A 25,142-nucleotide genomic window follows, 5' to 3' on the forward strand; every position below is an offset into this window, starting at 1 on the left:
AAAAAAAAAAAAAAAAAAAAAAAAAAAGAGAGAGAAAGAGATGAGAAAAGAAAATAATTCATAGGGCCAGGGATTTAGCTTAGTGGTTCTGCCACTTGCTTTGCAAGTGCAAGGTCCTGAGTTCAATCCCTGGTACCAAAAAAAAAAGAAAAGAAAAGAAATAATTCATAGCTAAATCTTATATGTATTAGTGTGTAAATGCTTGGACAAAGCAGGTCCTTTTACTTTTATGTAGAATGACCATGAATAGGGCAGTTACAGATGCAAACTGATGAAGGTATGTATGTGTTGATTCCGGGTGCAGTGTCACATGCCTGTAATCCCAGCATTTGGAAGGCTGAGGTAGGAGGATCACCACAAGGCCAATCTGGGCTACATAGTAAGACCTTGTCTCAAAACAAACAAAAAAGATATGTGTTGTAACGAGATACCCAACAAGGGCATTGTGATTATTTCCCAAAGCACTTTCTGCCCTCAGTTTGCACAGTTGTATACAGCTTCAGTGAACACAGCAGCCATGCTTAAGATTCACATGTAAAATGGAGTCAGGATAACAACAAGTAGGTTTTTAGCAAACACTGGTGTTTGGCAGGCACTTAGCACTACTGTGGATAATATGGATAGCTCTCCCTGGGAAGAACAGTTTTGAGCACTGCACAGCATCTGCCAGAGCCCTGCCCTACGATTCCCTTAGTTCTTTCTTCCCCCTTGCAGCCAACAAAAATCATCCCACAGATTTCTGAGAGGCTCCTTCTGAGAACTCAGGCAGGCAGCTGAGTTGCATAACTGCATATGGACTTCTTCGTTGGTTTTTCTTAGAAGCAAGAAATGTTATAAGTGGTGGCTAGGTGTGCTGACAGCTCAGCAAGCCTCTGTAACCATTAAGTCCCTGAAAGTGTCCCACTATTTAAATAAAGTCTAGGTTTCTCACAAAGGACTTTAATTGGTAGGGTGGGAGGAGTCAGGGGATTGCATTTTGTGTTCTAACTGTGGTCCTAAGGAATTTGCCTATTCCTTTCCCTCTCCCACCACCTTAAAAATGACAGTAGTTACCAAGCTGGCAGAGAGTTCTGGGGGAAAGTGAATTACAGTGGACACTGGGAGACAAGCAGTGTGCAAGCATAGAAGAAATCGCTCTGTCAGCCCTTCCCTGGTTGCTGAATGTAGAAAACAAAGATTTTGACACATTGGGGAACAAGAGGAGAATCTATTGTATTTTAGGTTAAGTATAAATTAGTGTTATTTTACTCACTGTTTAAGCCCTGTGTCCCTCTAGTGATGACGTTGGAATAATAATAATGTTCCAGTGTGCTAGGCACTGTGCTCATCCTCACAACAGCTCTGTACTCTGGTGCTGTTAGTGCCAGTTTCTGAAGCAGGCCCTCAGGCTGAGAAGAGGGGCTGAGCAGTTTGATAAAGAGCCCAGGTGACAGGCAGTAAGCCCTGGGGGCTCTGCTGCCACCCACACTTGCTGACTTGTGCTCTTAAAAAAAAAGTTTTCAATGCCTTCCAGATTGAGAGTTTATTGTTATGTTTGTTATGTTTATTTGCTCAGGATGGAAAAAGAGTGAGTTTATTTTTAGAAATAGTGTAAAAAACAAAACAAAAACCTTCTAGAGCATATTGCTTAGCAAAATAGTAGATTGTGCCCAATATTTGATTTAAAAAAGTTGAGATACTACCTCTGAGAAGGGGTGTTGCTTTTTTTCTTAGTAGATTCTTTTAAAAGGAGTTCTGAAAAGTTGCTACTAAGATTTGATTTATGTTTTTATTGTGCTAGTACATGAAAAGCATTTGAAGGCTGCTTTTCAGTTGTAGTCTGTCTTCATATTTTTTCAATAATTTATTATGTGAAATTTTGACTATATAGCAAAAGGGGAAAATTTTTTATGTATATCCTCTTAAATTTTTCCCTGCTCAGTGCTGGGAATTGGACCCAGGCCCTGCCCCTCACATGCTAAACAAGCCCTCTGCCACTGAGCCACATCTTTCATATCTCCTTTACCCCCACCTTTTGCCTTTTTAAATTTTTATTTTTAAGACAGAGTCTTGCTAAGATGCCCATGTTTGAACTTTCAGTCCTCCTGCCTCAGCTTTCCCAGTAGCTAGGATTGTAGGTCTGTGCTATTGTATCTAGTCTCTATTAACATTTCACTATGCTTATTTTGTCATGTGTTTATTCATCTAACCAACCCAGTAATCCTAAGGTTCTCTACTAGTGGCAGTTTTGCTGCCATCATGCCCCCAGGGTGGGGGTCGGATGGGGGGGTACTGAGGATTGAACCCAGGGTCTTTACGTTGAGCTGTTCCCAGCCCCCACTTCCTTTAATTTTTTATTTTGAAATGAGGTCTTATTAAATTGGCTAGGCTGAACTTGAGCTTGCCATCCTCCTGCCTCAGCCTCTCAGAATGTTGGGCTTACAGGTATGTGTAATCACTCCTGGCTGGAGACATTTTTGGTTGTCACTACTGGAGGGAAAGCGTTGTTAATTTCTGGTGGTATCAGTGCAGGGAAAGCTGTTAAGTACTCTACACCATCCTACATCTAGTTCTTAGTATATCCTCTTATAAAAAAAACAACCCAAAACCTCTCTGCCCATTCAGCTTACAATGACAGTATTGCCAAAGTAGGGAAACTCTGCCCCTAGACATGTATTAATCTGTCTTATTCTTGGTACATGTCAATGTAAATTGCAGATTTAGGGACACTTTTGCCTAAATACTTAAACATCCACCTTGGGGGATATATATATATATATATATATATATTTTAGAGAGAGAGAGAGAGAGAGAGAGAGAGAGAGAGAGAGAGAGAGAGAGCGAATCCAAAAAATGTATGCAAACTTCAGCAGTTCATCATACTAATTAATGTCTGGAAGCTAATGGCCACTACTTTGATCACCTTGATCACCTTTTGTAATTGTAGAGGCCAAAGGTAACTTGTATCAATCTCATGATGTCTCAATAAATTTAGTATTAAAACATTTATACAGACTTTTCTTTTCCTGATGTATGTTTTTTTTTTTTTTTTGGCAGACTGTACATTCCATATTTTTTAATGGTCAGTGTTATCTTTTAGATGACTGAAAACCATTGATTATCTGTTTTAGTGTATAAAATAGTCGTTAGAAATAGTCCTTTTACATTTGTGTTGGGGATCAAACCCAGTGCCTTGTGTATGCTAGGCAAGCATTCTGCCATTGAGCTGTATCTCCAGACTTTTTTTTGTTTTTGTTTTTGTTTTTGAGGCAGGGTCTCACTGCAGTTGAGACTGACCTGGAACTCACTGTGTAGCCCAGGCTGGTCTCAAACTCACAGCAATTTTTTTTTTTTTTTTTTTTTTTTTTTTTTCTTTAATTTTGAAGAGGAGTCTTTGCTAAGTTACCTAGGCTGGGCTCCAACTTGTGATTCTTCGGCCTCAGCTTCCCAAGTAGCTGGGAGGGATTATAGGGATGTACAGCTACACGGAGTGTGATATTTTATTTGCAGTAACATTTTCGTATGCTTAGTTTGACAGTTGACAGATATACCTTTCTGCTGTTAGGATTTTATGTGTGCATGTGGTGCTGGGGACTGAAGCTAGGTCCTCCTTGCTCTTGGTAGGCAAACCTGTATGCGCAGCCCCAGATCCGTAACCCTTCCAAGTGTTCACGTGTTCATACTTAGAAAAAACACCTTGGCGTTCATTCACTTTAAAATTCCTTTCTTTTTTTTGCTGGTCCTGGGGATTGAGCCCAGGTCCTTTGCAGTGGCTGCATCCCCACCCCTTTTTTCATTTTAAACTTTGAGACATTAAGTTACCAAGGCTGGGTTCAGAGTTGTCACCCTCTTGCCTCAGTCTCCTAGAGTGCTAGGGTTACAGGTGTGTAGCACCATTTCTGGCTTCACTTTAAAATACCAAGTAATTTTCTTCTTGGGCCAGCTCGTTAAGTCCTAGTTAAATATTGAAAAGAATCTGTCTTTCATTCATTTTATTTTATTTTCTGAGCTTTTAAAAATAATAAAGACCTTTGAAAACTTGAAATGGTTTTTTATACCTTCATTTTCAGTGAGAGAGGACTAGTTCCACTTTTATAATTTCATCTTTCAAATCTCAGTAACAGTTGCTATTCATAGTCATTCGAAAACCATTTTTGCTTCTGCAGGTGTTGTTTGTGGCAATTAACTGTTGGTGGAACCAGGGGAAATGCAGAAAACAGAAACACTTCTTTTATTTTCCTGTAATACATCTGTATCATCGGAGGTAAGGACTTCTCAGTAATGTTTCTGATTTCGATTAAGTTCAACATATAAATAAATTTTTACTATTTAGATTAGATATTCACTGTTGAAAATTGAAAAAAATATAGATAAGCAAAACATTGTTTTAAAAACCTTGATGAATTTTACAACTGTAAATAATTCCTGTGTTTTGGTTTATTTCCTCCTATGGATGTACATGCCTGTGTCCTTTTTATAAGCAAAGGGTAGGATCAGGCAGGAATGCTAAACTGCTATTTCGCACTTTTGTGAATATTTTTTATCATTGTATATACTGCAACAATGTTTTTTTAATAGCAAAACATTTACTGGTACATTTTAGGCCTACAAAATAACACTCATAAGGAATTGCAACATTGTTTTTAAAAGTAAGAATTACTCCATTGAATGAATACATTGAATACATTTCAGATATTTAAAAGTGTTTTACAAAACAAAAATACTCAAAATTCTTCATTCTGCAACCTGCGAACATTGCAAGGTCAAGAAAGGTATCTTACCTTTTCTTTCTTTCTTTTTCTACCTTGCACTTGTGAGGCAGGCTTGGTGCCACTGAGCTAAATCCTGGCCCTTATCTTTTCAATTGGGAAGAAAATCACTACTGGTTCACGATTCTGAAATTACAAAGAGGACTGAAAAACCAAAGTTTCATAAACTTTGTCTCCAGATGAATTCATCTGACTTGGCTAAGAGGCTTTGGCATTCATCCCACAGAAGGTACCTCCTTTGCTGTGGAAGCTCTGACTTTTGATATATGACAGCTGTTTAGACTGTGGACCGTGCTGTGGGCGTGGCTATAAATCTGGCTTGAAGGGTTTTAGAAGCAGATGGGGTCTGGGTTTCATTCAGTGTCACTGGCTTGAAGGTGTACAAGACTAAATGGATGAAAGAGGTTAGATTAATAAAGTTGTTTTTGCTTGTGAGGCACAGTCTTGCAGTGTAGTTCAGGCTGGCCTTGAACTCGCATTGATCCTCCTGCCTCAGCCTCCCAGGTGCTGGGATTCTAAGCAGGTGCCACCACATCTGAAAAGATCTTTACTTTTTAGTAAAGATTGTTTTCGCTGCCTCTGAACTTCCTGGGCCTCAATCAGAATTTTATAGCAAGCCTCAGTATGCTATCACTTATGAATTTTCTGTTCCATTCTGTCCCATTTCCTTATCTCCAATATAAAAACTTTTGTGACATAATAGTATTTTTCCCAGGAACTTGATAGTATTTGACCAAAACCATACTACTCAATTTTATCTACATATTTTCCTTTGACTCTCAAATGTTTGCAATTCTAATATTTGCTGTAACAGATCAGGTTTTGCTTTTGGATTATCAAGACTACTTTTGACTTGGCTACGGTGGTACATACCCATATTCCCACCTGCTTGGCGGGCTGAGGCAGTGGGATTTTTAATTTGGAGCCAGGTTGGGCAAGTTAGCAAGACCTTATTTCAAGATAAAAAATTTGACAACAGTAACTGTCTCAGGATTACATTTTTCTTTTTGAAGGTAGGCATAAGGTGTTATCCTTGAAGGTTCAAGCGTCTTCTCTGTAAGGGACGATGAACTTTCCCTATTGAGGTCCCTGAACTACTCTTTGGCTTTGGAAAAGAGCACAGATGCCTAGTAGGAGTTATAGTCCTTGCCCAGAGGCGGACTTAACTTGATATGACATTAAAACCAGTAGAATTCCCTTGAATTGAATACAGATGTCATTTTGAGATGCAGTATTGTCTCACATTATTCTCCTCTCCCCAGCTTTTGTAGAAAGAGTAAAAGGACATAAAAGGAACTTTAGAAATATCTAGTCCACACCTTTTATTTTACAGATGAGGACTTTGAGGTTGGCACGAAACTTGAAGTAGCCACCCTTCCCCTTTGCTTGTTGAAGTTTTACTTATTTATGTCAGTTCAGACTCCTTCCTACTCATTTCAGCACTTTTCGCATATTCTTGGTGTGGCTAAAACAATGTCAAGGCACAGGGGTTCCCAGAAGGTAGCTTTTTCATGTTTTATTTCAGAAGCCTCCAGACCTTTTATATACGTACACACTTGAATGTTTCCTGTCACCTACAGGCTCTTGGGAGCATTCTGAGCGGTCATGAGGTTCTTCTGGTTATTAATGCTCATGGATGTGTTCACTGGGTCTCATTACTGAGCAGAGCGCTACTGTTGTGTGTTTCTGGCTTTTCTTACAGTAGCTGCTTAAGGAAGCTAATAGGCTTCCTGTTTTGGGAAAGTAGGGTTCTTTGGTTTGGATTGACTAGTCCAAAGGAAGCTGATTCAAGTTCTGACACAGAGAGGTGCTTCTCAGATTCCCAGGTCAGAGCTGGCTACATCAGATCATCATGCCTGTGTCAGTGGTTGTAAGTTATAGGTAAAAGATTCGAAATCCTGCGTTGTGGGATCTTGTTAGACTTTACGAGGCTTGAGGACCCACCAGGGAAATTCAGCAGGCCTTCTGGCTTGAGTAAGTGAGATTTCTGGGCTGGTTGGCTCCTTTCTGCTAAACAGAATAAGTTATTAGATGCTTTTTGATTTTTTCTTTTAAGTTAAAAGTTGTTGATTGACAAGACTGATGGGAATGGTAGTGATTGATTGATTGATTGATTTTATTTGGTTTTTGGTTTTTTGAGACAGGGTCTCACTATATAGTCGAGACTAACCTGGAACTCACTATGTAGCCCAGGCTGGTCTCGAACTCAGAGTGATCCTCCTGCCTCGGTCTCCCAAGTGCTAGGATTACAGGCGCGTGCTACCATGCCTGGCTAGTAATTTTTAAACAACTAATTTGTGGTCAATCTTGAATTGATAAAATTCTTAGCTCTGTCTCCCTGCTGTGCAAGTGGAATACTGTTTTCACTTTTTCATGCCAATGTCCTTTTGGCATTGTATTCAGCAGCGTACACTGAAGAATTGTTTATTTCATCATATCTGTGTATGTGAATTTTTGTAATTATGTTATAATATTGTGCTACTGTGTTACTTTTAACAATAAGCATAATATCAGTTTTATTAAGAGAGATGGATGGTTAAGGAGTTGGTGAATTTTGCCAATTTTATAGACCTCCCTGGCCGTGCCACCAGTCATCCAGTTGTATTTGTCCCAATTGTGTGACATTCAGAGAGGTGAGAATTCAGATTAGTTGAGGAGGAAACTGAGTGGTGATGACATTATTTAGCAGAACTGGATCAGATTCCTGTGTCTCCAAGTATAGCAGTAAGGAAGGAAAGGAAGATTGTCTACACAGCTTCCCAACTTCACATTTGCACCTAGTTTTTTCTGTTGCAGTAAAATTTTAAATAGGATTGCCAGGGATTTGGCTCAGTGGTTCCGCTGCCGGCCTTGGAAGTACAAGAACCGGAGTTCTATCCCCATTACCCCCCAAAAATTTAAATAGGATTAAAGTTCACTTAGTGATCTCTTGTGTGAGAACCTATGGGCATATATAGTAACTACTTTTAGTAGGCCAATGACCAACTTCTCAAATTGTTTCTTATTTTGATATATTATATAAAAGGACTTTGCTTACCTATGTTGAATTGTGAAAAGATCCTGGAATCCTTTAGCATGTAGTCAGTTTCCAGGGCTGGCTTTTTTGTTTTTATTTTTAAAGAAATAGTGTGGGAATTAATTTTTCCTTCAGAGACTAGAATGAATTTAGTTTCCAGTCGAATTAAGCTCATAGAAGAGTAACAGCCACTTGTACCTCTCCTTACCTAATGCCAGTTCTTAATTGGCCTTCTAGTCACCCCCTAAGCAAAGCAAGCTTCTTGTCTTAAACATTAAATAAAGTTGATTGTTTTAGCTACATATTATAGGTTTAATACATGATGTATTGTTTTTACTTTTTCATTTTTTGGCACTAGTTTTGGACCAATCGAGTACAAAGGCCCCATGAGTGCTGTTTACATTGAGAAGTTTGTCCGCCGGGTGATGAAACCACTTCTCTACATCCCATCTCAATCAGAATTACTAGATTTTCTCTCAAACTATGAGGTACCTGTCTTTTATATCTCCTCTATTCCCAAGGCCTTTTATTGGGTTTACTGGATTATTTGTAATAAGTTTTTTGAATTTTATTTTTAAATACTTTCTGAATTGAAACAATTAAAAGATCACATATAATAAGCCCTGGTTAAATGCATTTTGTGATACTGATCATAAGGATGGTTTGGCCAAGTAAATTTTTAAAAAAATAGAATACTTGCACTTTTTTTTGAGACAGGGTCTCTCTCTATAATTCAAGCTGAACTTGAACTCACTGTGTAGCCCAGGCTGGCCTCCAACTCGTGGCGATCCTCTTGCCTCAGCCTTTGAGTGCTGCAATTTATAGGCATGCGCCACCACACCTGGCTACTTGTACAATCTTGTCTGTATTTTGTTTGGAAATCTTCAATGAACTTTCCTCTTGCCTTATATAGAAAATGAGAATTGACTTGCATTAGAATTTACAATTTATTAATTTATAGTTTGCCACAAATTTTATAACTTTACTGACATGGCTTCTCTTGTAATTCTTAACCTTTGCTAAATTATTTTATAAGCTTTATTTTTGAATCAGGGATTGAACTCAGGACCTTGCGCTTGTGAGGCAAGTGCGGCGCCACGGAGCTAAACCATGGGCCATTTTCATAAGTTTTATAAATGCATGTTCAGGGAAGCGTATTGAGAGGTCAGAATTAATTACATAATGGGAAGCGTATTGAGAGGCCAGAATTAAGATTACATAAAATAGGTTGGGGTTCAATCCCAGGTTCCAAAAAAAAAAAAAAAGATTGCATAAACTTTAAAAATTATAAAAATAGTTCAGAAAAGCATTCCAGATATAAGACAGTACTTGGATACAGTAAGTAAAATTGATACTTAGGTACAACAAAGTCAAGGCCAGAAATAGGTGATAGAGATAGAAACCATATGAATCTCGACTTCACCAGTAGGCAGTTGGGAACTGTGCCTAGGTCAAGATCCCACCCCACTTGCTTTTTTTTTTTTTGAGACAGCATCTTGCTATGTATTTTTGGCTGGCCTTGAACATACTGTTTAGCCCAGGCTGGTCTTGTACTCACATGTATCCTCCAGCGTGCTGGGATTACAGGCACACAGCACCACGCCTGGCTTGAATTTTACCTTTTGTACTATGTGTATTTGGTGTGAACTTTTTCATCAGAACATCATTTATAGCTTTTCTTTCATGTTAGAAACCCTATTTATGTGTTAACTGTTAGCAGATTCCCCAAGCAATGTTGTCAGTATCCAGTTACTCAGTTTGTACTTCTTAGATATATATCCGTGTTAATGTTCCTTAATCTTACGTGGATAAAGAATGGACTTCTGTGCACCTTGAAGGCTTGTCTTCCATTCTGTCTTTGCAGGGTGAGGAGGAGAGCTATTCCGAGAGATAGGGCACCTGGGCTTGGTTCCTTTGGCAGAACTAACTGGGTCTGTGATTTTAGGCAGGTTATTCACTTAATGGATATCAGGGGCCATGCTAGCCCTCTCTCAAGTGCAGTAATGTAATCAGTGAGTTTCCCCATGGATACATGGCAGACAGTGTCACTGGAGGTAGTGTAGTAAAATAGTGAAAACTCAGGAGCTAGATGTGAGATCAAGCTTAACTGTCATTTTCCCTTCACTAGTTAAGTAGCCTTTTTGGGGGGAGGTGCTCGGAATTGAACCCAGAGCCTTACGTATGCTAGACCACTGAGTTACATCCACAGCCCCTACTTAGCTTCTTTAAGCCTTTGTTTTCTCACCTATACAACAGGCATATGAAGATGCCTAGGGTTTAGTCCCAACCAGTGAAAATTTTCATGGAAACAATTCTGGATATTTAGGAATATTAAGAGAATTTTAAATGTGATAATACTTACTGGACCTACTTATATTTTTTAAAACTTTGCTTCATAATTAAGATGATTAAAAAATAACCTGCCAGATCCATTATGTCATTCTTCAAATAGGCTCTGTTGAGTTGTTTGTAGATACTTTGTCTGGTTTTAATTGAAATCTCTTTTTTATTATTGTTATTATGGTGGTGGTGGTTGTTATTATTTTGTAACACTGGGGATTTAACCCTTGGCCTTGAGCATGCTAGGTGTTCTTTAAATTTTCACGTAAGTCCTTCTACAAAGGAAAGAAAAAAATAAAAAAGGAGCTATACAACAACAGAACTGTCTGTTATTCCCAAAAAAGTTGGAGAAATTGACATCCTTCGCCTAATAAGACTGAGAGGAAGCCGGGTGTGGTGGTGCACGCCTATAATCCCAGCACTTGGGAGGCTGAGGCAGGAGGATCACTGTGAGTTCGAGACCAGCCTAGGCTACAAGGTGAGTTCCAGGTCAGTCTCAACTACACAGTGAGACCCTGTCTCAAAAAAACAAAAAACAAACAAAAAAGCAAAGACTGAGAGGAGCTGCGCTACCATTTTTAGTTCCATCAGAGATTTGTGTCCAGAAAATTCCATGGCTGTTTTTCTGCATCAGTTTTTAGCAGAGGTAAGGTGGTAAAGCAGAATGACTCAACCAGGATTCTAGAGACATTGGTTTTAGCCTTGACATTAGCAAGTCTTAACTGCTGAGTTTCTATCAGACTTCTTATGTCTAAAATAAGAGAATTGCCGGGCATGGTGGCACACCCCTGTAATCCCAGCACTCGGGAGGCTGAGGCAGGAGGATCTCTGTGAGTTCAAGACCAGCCTGGGCTACATAGTGAGTTTCAGGTCAGTCTCAACTACATAGAGACCCTGTCTCAAAACACCAAAAAAACCCAATAATAATAATAATAATAAAATAAGAGAATTGATTTAGATGTACTCTACTGACATTTTGATGTGTAGAGGTTGGAAAGAGACAGACAGAAGGTTCTTAAGTTTCTGGTCAGGAGAGCCTTTTTTTGTTTTTGAAACAAGCTCTCCCTGTGTTGCCCAAGCTAACCCTGAATTCCTTCCTGGCTTAAGTGATCCTCCTGCCTCAGCCTCTCACATAACAAGGACTACAAGTTTACACCACTACACCTTTTTAATTTATCGCCTTGATGTGCCTAGTGTCTTCCTGAGTTGCATCTGTAGAAGAGAGCCATGCACATTTGTGACTTTGCTGCAAGGCTGGGTCCTTATCTTCATCCTTTGTATCCTATGAATCTGCTTCTCAGTAATACTTTCAGAGATCATGTTCCATGTATTGATATGGAGTTCACATCAGATTCACTGATAATGCTGTCGATATTACTCATGCTTGGTTTAATTAAAACTAAATACAACAATGATTACAATGCTTTTAAACAAGCCACATATAATGGCACATGCCTGTAATCTCAGCTATTTAAGAGGCTGAGGCAGGAGGATTGCTTTGAGTTCTAGGCCAACCTGGGCTCATAGCAAGACCATTTTTTAAAAAACTGAAGAATAAGGCTGAGGCGGGAGAATCATAAGTTCTAGGACAGCCTGGGCAACTTGAGACCCAGTCTCAAAATAAAATTATAGTGCCAGGGATGTAGCTCCGTGGTGGCGCACCTGCCTTGCAAGCACAAGGCCCTAAATTTGATCCCTGGTACCGGAAAATAAATAAATGAATAAACTTTTAAAAGGAGGTGGGGACATAGATCAGCACTCCCTTGATTAAATCCCTACTCTACCCCGCTACACACAAACTAAAACCACAGGAAACAAGACTGCTGCTAAGATGGGACCCCTGTTTTATTGGCTTGTGTCTGCCTTTAAAATGCCTTGCTTCTCCCCAAAGCTATGGAGAGCTTCATTGTGTTCGTACTCATCCTTTGCTGAGCTTCTCAGTAGGATGCAATGGTCTGTTTATCAAGAGACAATACTGGATTGATTGTAAAATGACTAGAGTCAAGCCCAGTGTGGCACTTGTGAATCATTTATCTTGTGAAAGAAGCTGTGTTAAATTTATACACATGCTTTGTAAAGTGACTTAAGGACAAATTCCAGATCCAGGAATGAAACCACTGACGTATTTTTGATAGCTGAATGTACAGGAAAGTTAAGGGGATTTTTGGAATCCCATTTCTAGTATGGTATACTTTTTTGTGTGTGTAAGTTTTTGTTGAGCCAGGTTCTCACTGTATCATTCAGGCTGGCCTTGAGTTCACTGTGTAGCTGGGGTTGGCCCTGAACTCATGGTGACCCTCCTACCTCAGGCTCCTGTGTGCGGGGATTACAGGAATGCACTGCCATGCCTGGCTGAGTACAGTATGCTTTTGAACATTCTGCTAAATTAGGGCTTCTCAACCCTGGCACAGATATTTGATATTTGGGGGTCATTTAACTTGTGGGGGGTAGTCCTGTGCTTTACAGGATATTTATCTGCATTGCTAGCTTCACCCCTGGATGCCAGTAGCATTGCTTTCTCTCCCACTTGTTACAGTCAAAAATATCTCCAGATACGAATATCCCCGATAAAACTGCTCTGAATGATTCAATTTCCCCAATTAAGGCCTTAAGATGAGGTGTTACAGGTGTCAGTAAAATCACATCTTTTGTCATGTGACACACAGAAAGCTGTGATATAACAGTTGGAAGTTTATCTGCTTATAGTGGTGGCAGCAGAGAGAAGATGAAAGTTAAACAGTGTCTTGACTAGAGAATTCTAGAATGTTATCTGTGGCGTATTGGAGCCAGGATTGAGTTAGATTGTCACTAATATTCGACTTTTTACTCTGTTTTTACTCAGAGTCTCCCTTTTCTCAGAAGAGAGATATATATATGCTGTATTCATATATGCTTATTCTATCATTATCAAAAGGAATGCTTTTTTTTTTTTTTTTTTGGTGGGGGCTGGGGATCCAACCCACACCTTTTACCCATATGCTGTGCTGTTGAGCCACTAATCCCAAAAGGAATGCTATAATTGTACCTCAGTTTGAATTTTTCTAAGTTTTACAGTTGAATCCATTCAGAAGCCATTTTATTTTATTCTGTTTTTCTCAGTACTGGAGATTGAACTCAGTCATGCTGTACCACTGAGCTACATTCCCAACTTGCTTTACTTTTATTTTGAAGCAGGCACGGTCTCTGTAAGTTGCTGAGGCTAGCTTCAAACTTGCTGTCCTCCTGCCTCAGCCTCTCACTTAGCTGAGAGTACAGGTAAGCATCACTGTGTCTGGCAAGAGAAGTGGTTTCTTATTTGGATTATTTGTTTGAGACAGTATCTTGTGTGTAGCTTATTCTGGCCTCGAACTCTCAAGTGCTGGGATTATAGGCATGCACCACCATGCCTGGCTGAGATTAGAAGTTTTTAACCAAAGGAAAACGTTTTATTTGACTTAATGCATAGCTGTCTCAAGTAGACCCCAATCAGATTGCTGATCATTAACCATAGTTTTATGTTTTATGTTTGTGAGACAGGTGCAATTTCTAGAAAAACAGTTTTTTACCATAAACACCACAGAAAAACATTAAAGAGTAAGAAAAAATTTTTTTGAATTACTTAACTATAGACTCTGATATGCTTTTGGCCTTTTGGCAAGGAAATACACTGAATAAGTGTGCATTGGTAACCACTACTACTCATCTGCCTAGTAGCTGTTTGAGGTCAGTGAACCTTACAGATCCTCTGAGCAGATCAAGAAGCCAAAGTACCAAGAGGGCGTGATTTACCTAAGTGGCGACTGAACTACTGTAGCATGGAATCTGGCTCCTCAGACTTCTTGGGTCCCATGTTCCTTCCTCAAAGTAATGTCTAAGGTTCCTGGGTTGAAACTTTGCTTTCTTTCTAGAGATTAGAAATTCAAGAAAGGTAGGTATTGTAGCACTTGCTTATAAGCTCAGCACTCAGGAGGCTGAGGCAGGATGATCACCAATTCAAGGACAGGCTGGGAGGAATAAGGAGACCATGCCTCAAAAAAAATTAAAGATAAAATTATAAATATTTACTTATTTTTCATGTTTTGAACCTTTTTCATGACACAAAAATTTGGAAGATGTTGGCTTAATGTGGCTGTAAGTTTTCTTTATTTTTATGAATGGTTCTAAGAATAAATAGCAATAAAAGATGAGGCCATGGCACTGCACTTACTGTTAGGCAGTTTTGTCATTTCCTGTTACTGAGTCGTTAGCGCATATTCTGCAGAACTGGGAGCAGTCTGTATACGTAATTACAGTGCTACCAGGGTAACATCGAGGCATGGTAAGATCTAGAATTTCCTTCCTGGATAAGCACTAAAGTGACATCTACTTTGCAAGCCAAGAATATGGCTGAAACCTGTAGTGAACTTGCCAGAAGATACTGCAAAGGGAGGTCAAGAGCTTTGAGTCATCTGTTGCAAAGCATGTTTGATTCTTCCTGCAGTTCCTCTAATTATAGGCTTGCTATTTATTCCTTGAGAGTTCTTCCTGCCTGCTTAAAATTTGGACAGGAAGATGTAGTTTATTATTGTGGAAAACACAGTCAAACAGAATCATTTACCTTAGGTATTGTTAGCTTCTAAATCAGCAAGGCTTTCCTTTTTATTTTTATTTACTTATTTTTTGTAGTACTGGTGTTTGAACCTCTAGGCAAGTGCTAAGTCTTTTCTGTAATTTTTGTAAGAACAGTTGTGTAACATACGTCCATTCATGTAGTCTTAGCAGTTTGTTAAACTGAAGTGTTTTAAATTTAAGTGGGATAGGGAAAGACTTGGGAATCTTCTGGGGAGCAAGATGAAGTGTTAGGTAAATTGGCCGGTGAAAGAAAAACCTGAGCATTCGGGAGAAAAACCTAGAATGCCTAGCTTCTAGCATTATATTACTTGTAGAATATTGTCTGAATATTAAGAAGATAGATACCATTTCTGTCAGTCTTTGTGTTTGTAGCACAGTGAATAAAATAGTTTTACATATCTTAGGTGTAGGTTAACATTAATGCAGAGATATTTCAAGTGCCATTGAGTAAAAACTCACCACGGTAAACTATTCTCCTTGGCCATTAGAGGGTATGGGCACCACCTGCTGAAATTTATACTACCAATGGCGCCCAGTCCCACAAGAAATATTTATGTTAAAGAGGATTTGCCTGCCTCCTATAAATAGCTGCTTTCAACCTCCTTATAATAGGTATAAATATATTAAATATAAAAGAGTGGAATTAAAAACAGACTAGTTATTATCTGGCCTTCATTGTGTCTTGTTTTTTGCTAAATTGTGAATTTGGTGAAAGAGCTTTGTCCCATGTATTTATCTTCTTGTCCTCATGCAATTTTTTTTTTGTTTGTTTTCTTCTTCATCATCATCATCATAGTCATTTATATATTTTGGCTTTTTGAAACAGGATCTCACTATGTAGTTCGGGCTGGCCTTGAACTCACTATGTAGTACGGGCTGGCCTCAAACTGGTGGCAATCTTCCTGTCTCAGCCTCCTGAGTGCTGGGATTAAGATGTGCACCACCACACCCAGCTGTAATGATTTCTTAAATAATGATACAGATTCTGTTGGGGAGACATTGAAATCTTGGAGGGAAAGTTGCAAAATGTTCTACCTACAAAGTAACTGAGCTGGTTTGGCAACTTCAATAATTTGCAGTAGAAATAACAGATAACTTATTTCACCTGATTTCCTCTTTTTATTATTTTAAAGCATTAATTTTAGGTTATCTGCTCAGGCATGTTTTCAAAATTCAGTGCAGACCATCAACAGTATTATGCCTATCAACTGTCACTTAAAATATACTTTGCCTGCTTCTCACATTTTAAATAGCTAGTATTTTATAATTTATAAACTTTTAGTCATCTTATATAGTTACTGAGTCTTACATTCTTCATTTCTCTGGCATTGAAAGTGAAAATGTTTGCTTATGGGGCTGTTTTACACTGTACTGTTCGATGAATTTCTGTAGTCAAACTTAGATCCTCTGAAGAAGGGAGCCATCAATGAAAACAAACTTTTGTACTATAGAAATGTCCACAAATCACACTTGCAAGCGGTCTGGCCTTTACTTTTCTTTAAAGGTTCAGTTGAGATTTCTCTTTGAGACTCACTTCATATTTGTTTCACATTCTTTAATTTGTGCACGTGTGTGTGTGTATGTCCACTAATGTGTATGTAGTTGCACACTCACACATACGTGCTTATGGGCCATATCCACTTCCATGAAGCTACCTCAGATAATGATACAGTGTTATTTTTTCCAGCTAGGGAAGATTTATTAATATTTAGAGTGAATTTAGGTTTGGTTTGAGAAATTGGTCAGATTTTAAAGAAAGCTAAATTAGTCTGTTTACTTTGAATTAGTTTCCAGTTTTATTTCCGGTATTAACTGGGTGGCTAGAATTTCTGAAGATTTTGTTTTCCTTTGTTCTTGGTAGGAAAGCTTATTATACCATCATAGAATGGTATGAAATCTTAAGATCCAAAATAGTGTAAGTTTCCTTCAGGTCAGGTGAAGGTTGTTTGTTAAAAATGTTTTTGAAAGATTAGGCCAAAGAAAATTTTGTTTTCAGTAAATATTTTGAGGCTGGAACTGTAGCTCAGTGGCAGAGGGCACACATGCTTAGCATGCAAGGCCCTGTGTTCAAATCCCAGTATGCAAGGGCTGGGGATTTAGCTCAGCTGCTTCATGCCTGCCTGGATCCCTGGTACAAAAAAAAAAAACCAAAAAAACAGAAAACCAAAACAAATCCTAGTACGCAAAATGTACGAACAGAACTTTGCTTTATTTTCTTAGTTTGAGAAATTGGTTATTTTTTAGATTTTTCTCAATGTTAGGATTAAACATTCCATCCCATGATTTAAAGTTGAGGCTTATGAGCTTTAAGCAAGTGTTTTAAATTGGAAAGATAATATGTTCCACTACAGATCAAATTTTCCTTCATATACGATGTACTGATTTTAAATTTTACCAAGAAATTTAATTTCCACCTTAACGTTTGGGTGTGATTTTGTCCCAGTGATCATAGCAGCATCAACAGTTGCTCTTTAAGAACATTGGCTTTAGTGCTGGGAAGAATTCTGCACATTTGCCTCTTGGTTTACATTTTATTAGGCTTACTCTTTTAAGAACCAGTCTCGGGCTGGGAATTTAGCTCAGTGGTTCCGCCACCTGCCTTGCAAGTGCATAGGACCTGAGTTGGATCCCTGGTTTAAAAAAAAAAAAAGAAGAAGAAGAAGAAGAAGAAGAACCAGTGTCATTGGCCAGCTAGGAAACCAGTGCTCCAGCCAAGGCTCGCCGATGTTACGCATTAGTGTCTAGAACTTGGAAGTGAGCGTGGGTCTTCTGAGTCTAGCCCTCTTTGTTTCCTCAGGGATTTCTTTTAAGACAGATCCAGTTATTACAGGACAAAACTGGACAGGGTGCTGTAGGACCGTCAGAGAGGGAAGGATATACCTTGAGCAGGAAGATAGAACGTGTCTGGTACGGGCAGTGATTGGTTTGGCAGACTGAAGGGCCTTTTGATGCTAAGCTTAGAGATGTGAGTGAGCAGGGGAAATGAGTTTTTGAGAGTGGAGCAGCCAGAGAGTAGTCACATCTAACCTGATTTCCAGCAAAATGGGAAGGTCATTTTGGAACGATTGAGAGGAAGCAGTTGAAAAAATCATAGAGGGATTACAAGATTCTTCTGCCAAGCTTGCAGTTGTTAAATCAGAGTGAGTGAATGCTTGAACTCTGTGGTGAAGTTTTGAGCCAGGGGCTTGGAGAGCTGAGCTGTCTAAAGAGAGAAGTTCAACCCAGCTTTCAACTTTGCTTAGGTGGTTAGGCTTTTTAAAAACTGAATTGCAGAATGAGGGTGTGAACCTGGTGCACAGGTGTGGGGAAACTAGGAGGATGTGCGAGGGAGGGATGGAGGCAGGGGAGGAATTTCACTTCCATGGCACAGGATGAAGCTGAATCGGCTCGGGAAATTCTTGGGCACTACCGATGTAATTTTTGAGATTCTTCAGTAATTTTCTTTAAACTCATTGTTGTTTTGTTCGTTTTCATATCCCTGGAACAAATCCCTGACTCCCACGATTTAAAGGGGCGGGGTTACTTCCTCTCATGGTTTCAGAAACAGAAACAGCATGGTGGGATGGTCTGGTGGAGGACAGCTGCTCACTGCTTGGTGACCAGGAAACAGGGAGGAGCCGGGGAAGGAGCCTTTAGGCAAAGCCCCTTCAGGCAGTGCCCCCAGTGATGCCTCTCACCAGCCCCCCCCGCGGCAGCACAGTTAGCCATGAACTCCCCATTTGCGAATCCACTGTGATACACGCACAGCGGATGCCACGATGCGCAGAGCGGACTCGACCCCGGCAGTGGCGCTGTCTCCTGGCGATGTGTGAGCGCCTCTAGTTCTAGGGCCCGCTGCTGGGGCTGCTTCCCATCTCGGTAGTGCTCAGGTGAAGCGCGCGCACAAGAGTAAGCACGCTCACAGGCAAGTAACTTAAACATTATATTTACCCGGAGGAGGGAAGAGAAGGAAGGGAAAAGGAAAATGAAAAGAAGGAAAAGAATGAAAAAGATTTTGTAAATAAGGACGGGAAGAATTGAAGGGAGGGGAGGGAAACAGGAAAAAAAAATTAAGATATGTGATGTACTGGTACAAGTTCCCATGGAGAATGTGCTCATTATTTATCAGTAATATTAAATTTAAAAAGAGAAAAACCAAAAAATTATATTTGTATACATTCATTTAGATATATAGTTTACAAATTGTACCCATATAAAAATTTGTTTTTATTACATTTTATCAGAAGAAAATACAGTAAAATATGAAATAGAATTATGGATAAATCTCCATTTTCCCTCCTCCTTCCCTTTCTTATTCTGTATCCCTCAGCCTGGCACAGTGGTACACACCTGCCGTCCTAGCTACTCAGAAGGCCGAGGCAGGAGGATTGCATGTTCAAGGCCACCCTAGGCAACTTGACAAGTTCAAGGCATAGACTACATAGTGAGACCAAGTCTTAAAAAATAAAAATTAATGTACACATTTAAAAAAATAAAAACTGAAAGGCAACAAGATGCAGTAATTGTCAAATTACAATACCATGTCACAATGCCAAGAGTGCCTCAGTCACCTAATTGTGCGCTTGCTCCTGCAGCCTGGAGTACTCGGATACTTTGAATTCAGCGGCTCACCCCAGCCTCCTGGCTATTTGACCTTCTTCACCTCAGCGTTATATTCATTAAAGAAAGGTAAAACTGATTTATATTAAGATAGTACTTTAATAGAGATGTAGTTAATAACCTTGTATATATTATCATTATTATATTTTCTAATTGATAGATTCCTTTTTCATTGTGTTTAGTAATTACAGTTTGATGCTGTTGTTAATAGTATACTATTTCAAATACTTTCTCTTAAGTGTTTGTCTTTTTGAAAACATAACAGTCATGGTGTATGCAAATATGTATTTTGTACTTTAAAATTTATTATATTGTAGTCATTTAAATTATGTAGTTAAAAGTTTTTCTCAGGATTTTTAGTGGTTATCTATCTAATCCTGTCAGTTGGATATTCCATAACTTGCCAATATACTTCCTTCAAGGAATATTTTTATAAGTATAAAAGTCATATCACATTCCGCATGAGCCTGGTGCCAGTTTCATTCTTCTCAAATCCACATTTCATTTACTTAGTTGAATCATATATCATTTGGAGTCCTGTTTTTTTCATTAAATGTCATATCCTACTTATTTTCCAAGTTGCTCTATGTTCTCCTTTGGTCATGACTGTAAGGCCTGTTGTTTCTCTATTGGATACTTTTGTCTGCTCATTGAGTCTGTCCTTTGATGTCACTCTGGTCACACACCCTGACTTGGCCAGCAGGCTGTGCCTCTGCATGTCCTAGTCCTGCCTGGAAGGCTTATGCTGGTTACCTGGAAAACTGAAGAGCCTGCAGCCCTCAGGCCCAGCTCTCCTCCCCTCAAGCTCCAAACTCATCTTTCAGGTTCTAGCTCAAATACCACTGCTACAGTTCAATACTCTCCCCTCCCTTCCCCCCCTCCCCCCATCTGAGTTGGGTACTCCATTGTTTCTTTCATGGTACATAACAGAGTTTCCTTTATTTTTTGGTACCAGGGATCAAACTCGGGACCTTGCGCTTGTGAGGCAAGCGGCGGTACCACTGAGCTAAATACCTGGTCCACAGTTTCCTTTATATACATAGCTGTAGGATGATTTGTTTAATGTCTGTCTTCCCCAGACTCTGAAATTCCTAAGGGTAAGAGCTATGCATCGTAAATTTAGTGTTTTTCTTCCATGTCTGGCACATAGCAAGGGCTCATGTAGTATTTGTCACATGATCGGTCAGAATAATAGCCCAGCATCTTACCTCAGTGACTCAACCAAAAATATGTAACCCCTGAGAGTGATGGATGTTACAAGCCTGTAATCCCAGCTACCCAGGAGACAGGAGGATGACAAGTTCAACCCTGGCCTGGTCATTGTAGCAAGACTATGTCAAAATAAAAAGTGTTGGGGGGCTCAGCAGTAGGGCACCCCTAAGTTTAATCTCCAGCCCCCCCACTTGCACCCACAATGCAAATACAAAGTAACCAAGCACATCTGCTTATTACTGGTTATTGGATGACTTCAGTGGTTTTTTCTTTTAAATTAAAACAGTATATTATGAATACATCAAACAGTGATATGACTGGTCATTTTAATATATACATTGTCTAAAGATTTCATGCACAGAGAATTTACTGTGTTTACATTTTTGTCTGGGAGACATTTGGGAGGAAAGTAAGCTGTTATGAAAGTATCTTCTGTCCACTTGAAAGTCTGAGCTGCACATTTTCAAGTGACTAAAAAGACTTAGTGAATCAAAGTTTGAACTTTCAAAACAAAATATTGGGAACTTTAGTAAGTTTAAGAAACAGGCATCCAAAGCTCTTCATGGAAAATTAAATAAAGCCCTTCAAAAAAGAAGACTTTTTGTGTGTGTGTGTGGTACTGGGACATGAACTCAGGCCCTTGTGCTTGCGAGGCAGGCAGCAGAACCACTGAGCGAAATCCCTGGCAAGAAAACTTTAATACTATATGCAAACGGGTAACTTAAGAGTAGTCCACTAAAATGATGGTAGCATTCAGTCTTGGTATTTCAAGATTTTCGAAGGGTGTTTTATTTGGTTAACTTACATTGTGTGTGCTATACCATGTTAGTGAGAAATTACTCACCTTAAACTATGTTTTCTCTCAAGAGGTTTCTGAGAAACCTTTCCAAATATAATACAGTAGTGCCTCCCTCTCTTTCTGTAAGCAGAGGTAGTAAAGAGGAACAGATGAAATAGAGGTAATGTAGGGCCAAGAAGGACAAATAGCTATTAAGTTCTCACTCCAGGCAGAGTGGTTGTGTGCCTCTAGTCCCAGCCATTCAGGAAGCTGAGGCAGGAGTGAAGCTAGCCTGGGCAGCATCCCATGACCCTGTCTCCAAAAAACTAGGGAAAGGGCTAAGGGAATTAGCTCAATGGTAGTGTTTGCCTAGCACCATCCGCAGCACCACAAACTACAACAAAAAACTCAAAAGAACAGAATGAACCTTGGTCAAATCATTAGTCTTGACAAATGATTATATGAAACTTGTCATTATAAATTAGATGTGGTCTGATTTATCTTGTTCTATATTTCTTCTCAGCTGTGTGATTCTAGTCGGATTTTGTAATATGCTGTTGCATGTATAAAGTTCATAGGAGCCAAGATTCCATTTAGCGAATCCCCCACCCGTGGTTAAGTTCTCACTTAAGCTTATGAACCATTTTGAGAAGAAAAAGACAAATTTCAAATGATGATTTTCCCATATATGTCCACCAGGAAGGATTACCTAAAATAAATCTGCTTGAGCATCTGGGTTTCCCTGTTTTTCTTTCTCTTACTCTGGAGTCAAACAGTGTTTTCCTTATCATTAATAGCAGGTGTGTGGTAAGAGAAACACATGTATACTTTTTTTAATGGGACAGTTAAAATGTAAATTCTAGGTGGATGTCCTGTTTAAATTGTGTGCACAATTTGAGGCCTGACAAACATTTAACACACTTAACAGTTGCTTATAGAGTGCTAATCTGAAGAAGTGTTTAGATTTGGTAGTAGAAAGCAGATACCCAGGTTCAGACGTACTTGTCTTCTCATTGCCTTAATGATTTGTTTTTTCTTGTGCTGGGGATAAAACCCAGGGCCTTGTGCTTGCTGCAAGCACTTTGCCACTCAGCTCTGTATCCAACCTGCCTTAATGATTATTTTATTTTACTTTTTATTTATTTATTTATTTTTTGGTACCAGGGATTGAACTCGGGTCCTTGCGCTTGCAAGGCAGGCCACCGAACCACTGAGCTAAATCCCCGGCCCAATGATTATTTTAAAATGCCATAGAAATAGCCAGGACACTGTCTAAGTTCTATGTTTGTTTCTTGAAAATAGTTGTTCAGCAGTTCACAAATAATGGAGAGTATGCCATGTATGAAACATCATAACAGGGTGCTGTGGGGTGAGCTAAGAGTTTATTCCTGCCCATCAAGATGTGAGGGTTGAGGTTTTTTTGTTTGTTTTTCATTCTTTGAGATAGGGTCTCTTTGTATAGTCCAAGCTGGTTTTGAACACTTAGATAAAGGAAATCAAGGAAAACTTGTTTACCATCTCAACACCATAACATGAATTGCTTTCCTTCTTTATTGTTTTAACTATTTCCTTTTGTCACAGTTACTGTGGATCCCTTGGACTTTGTGCTGGTCTGTCAGTGGATATAGACCCCCCTGCTTGTGGTATGAGCAGGAAGCTGTTGTTATATTTCTACCTGTTATTTTCCTGACCTTTTTATTTTTATCATTTTTATAATGAAGTTTTATATTTTCATGTGCTTCTCTGGTTCATTTATTCTTTTCCTGAAAATCTGATGACTAGTTACTTTTCTTTAAGCACTTTGTGCTACTTGGCTTTCGTTTTGCTTAAAATGATAGAGAATATAATTGCTTTTACCTCCTTCTCATTGTCTAATCATTTGCAAAATGATGCTTTCTCCCTCATCTTGACCTCTTCTTTTCCACAGAACACATTATTCTGTGTAGTTGGGTCTGTTCCTATGTTTTCACTTGGCCTGGGTAATCATTTTATATGAATTATGTTCTTGCTTTGTAAGTTGTTATTACCTGGTAAAGTGTGGGCTCCACTTCCTTTAGTTTTATATTTTGTGGAATATTCTCTTATAGACATTCATGCTTTTGGCTGCGTTTTGGTTACAGTTACAAATGAATAAATGCTTAAAGATAATTGACATGATCATAACATTTACCTTCCCTTTCTAGGATCACAGCATGATTATTCCTTTATTTAAGCCTTTTAATTTTTCATAGTAGGTCATACAAGTCTCTCGTTAATGTTTAATCATTTCGAAGTGCTCAGTGATTAACTGTGGGCTGGCATTCTTTGTGTATATTTCAAGAGCCTGAAGAAGACCAGCTCTTATATGTTGTACTCTTCCCAGACTGCAAAGCCTATTCCTCTGAGGACTGTGTGATGTTGGCGGGCAGCCTTTATTATTCTTTTGCCTTAAGAAAATTTGATAGAGGGCTTGTCCTTCTAACTTGTGGAATTTTGTTTTTTAATCTTCTGATTATTTCATCATTCTATAAAGCTGTGTTCTGGTAAAATGTGACCATTCCTCTATGATTTGGCAGCTTTCTGAAACAAATTGTATAGCAGAAGTTGATCCTGCTTTCTTCCATCCACCCTGCAAAAGAAATGCAGGGGGGTAGCAGTGGCCTGGAGGCTGGCAGTGTCTGCCTGATGGTGCCTATAAATTTGGAACAAAATATTTAACTTTTCTGCTTTTGAATTTTTCTGTCTGAAAATTGGGGGAGGATGGTGGTTAGGATAAATTCTTCTTTTATAATGTCGAGTCATGTGAAATGTGTGAATAGAACAATAGTCAAAGTCTGTAGTATCTTAGAAACTAAGCCCCTTGGGTCTTATCTCAAATAAGTTTCACCTCTACTTTAGAAAAAGCATCTACACAAGAAAATATACCCCTTGACTGGCCTGCAGGCCTGTCTTCCCCATCCCTTTCTCTGTGACACCCGTTCGTGCCTCTTCTGTATGCCCTAAGTCCTGAGTATCACGTTGTCTAAATCTCTTCCACCAGAGCAGGAGTGCATGTGTTCAGACAGTGTGTGCTCCAGGTGCTTTGTTGTCCTGTTCCTACAGCTGTAACATCCCGATTGACTGTCGTAGCTAAAAAGGTAAATGAATGACTAGTAAAGGACGTATGAGAAAGATTGCATTGGTGGGGTTTAAAGTTCGGGTGGATCTCTACCATTTCTCCTGCTTGGCCCTTCAGGTGATAGCCCCTGCCTTGTCCCTTTTTCTTATTTCTTTCACTGGCTTCCCGTTGTCCCCTGACAATAGAATCCTGATGAAGTGAATTAAAATTTACATTCTACCTAAATGCCACCTTGAAAGTACAGTGAATTATTAATCTTGGATAGTATTTCTGGTCCTTCTGTCACCTTTAAGGAATTTCTACACTTAATTAACCAGGGAACCTTAAGAATACCTTTGGGAAGGGCCAGGGATTATTTACTCAGCGGTGCAGCTGCCTGCCTCGCAAGCACAAAGACTCAAGTTCAATCCCTGGTACCAAAAAAAAAAAAGCCTTTGGGAAATACAGTTGGTCCTCTTTGTCTGCAGATTCAACCAGTGGAAGACCAAATATAATTTGGAAAAAGAAATTGCCTATTCAGGATGCTGAGGAAGAAGATGGCATAGCCCAGGAGTCTGGAGCCAGCCTAGGCCACGTAGCAAGACCCCCTGTCTCACTGAAAAAAAAAAAAATCAGGGGTGTTAGTACATGGCTATAATCCCAGCACTTTGGAGGCCGGGGCAGAAGAATCACTGCAAATTTGAGGCCAGCCTGAGATATATAGTAAGTTCAAGACCAGCCTAAACTACATAGTGAGACCTTGTCTCAAAAAAAAAAAAAAAA

General features: G+C 39.2%; 1 protein-coding gene across 3 annotated transcripts in view; it reads left to right on the plus strand.

Moving 5' to 3' along the window:
- Txndc11 (thioredoxin domain containing 11) overlaps nt 1-25,142 on the plus strand; it is a 57,628-nt gene that overhangs the window by 980 nt on the left and 31,506 nt on the right. The window contains exons 1-3 of one of the 3 annotated variants that reach the window (XM_010609999.3): nt 4,822-4,977; nt 8,123-8,252; nt 19,269-19,362. In XM_010609999.3, the coding sequence (XP_010608301.1) occupies nt 4,928-4,977; nt 8,123-8,252; nt 19,269-19,362 (274 nt within the window). In that variant the 5' untranslated portion in view covers nt 4,822-4,927. Of the gene's footprint in view, nt 1-4,145; nt 4,244-4,821; nt 4,978-8,122; nt 8,253-19,268; nt 19,363-25,142 lie in introns of those variants that run through there. The other 2 variants (XM_010610000.2, XM_010610003.3) reach the window with 2 other exon arrangements.

Source organism: Fukomys damarensis, unplaced genomic scaffold (genome assembly GCF_012274545.1).
Source record: "Fukomys damarensis isolate Sample0158 unplaced genomic scaffold, DMR_v1.0_HiC HiC_scaffold_34, whole genome shotgun sequence".
Classification (NCBI taxonomy): Eukaryota; Metazoa; Chordata; class Mammalia; order Rodentia; family Bathyergidae; genus Fukomys; species Fukomys damarensis.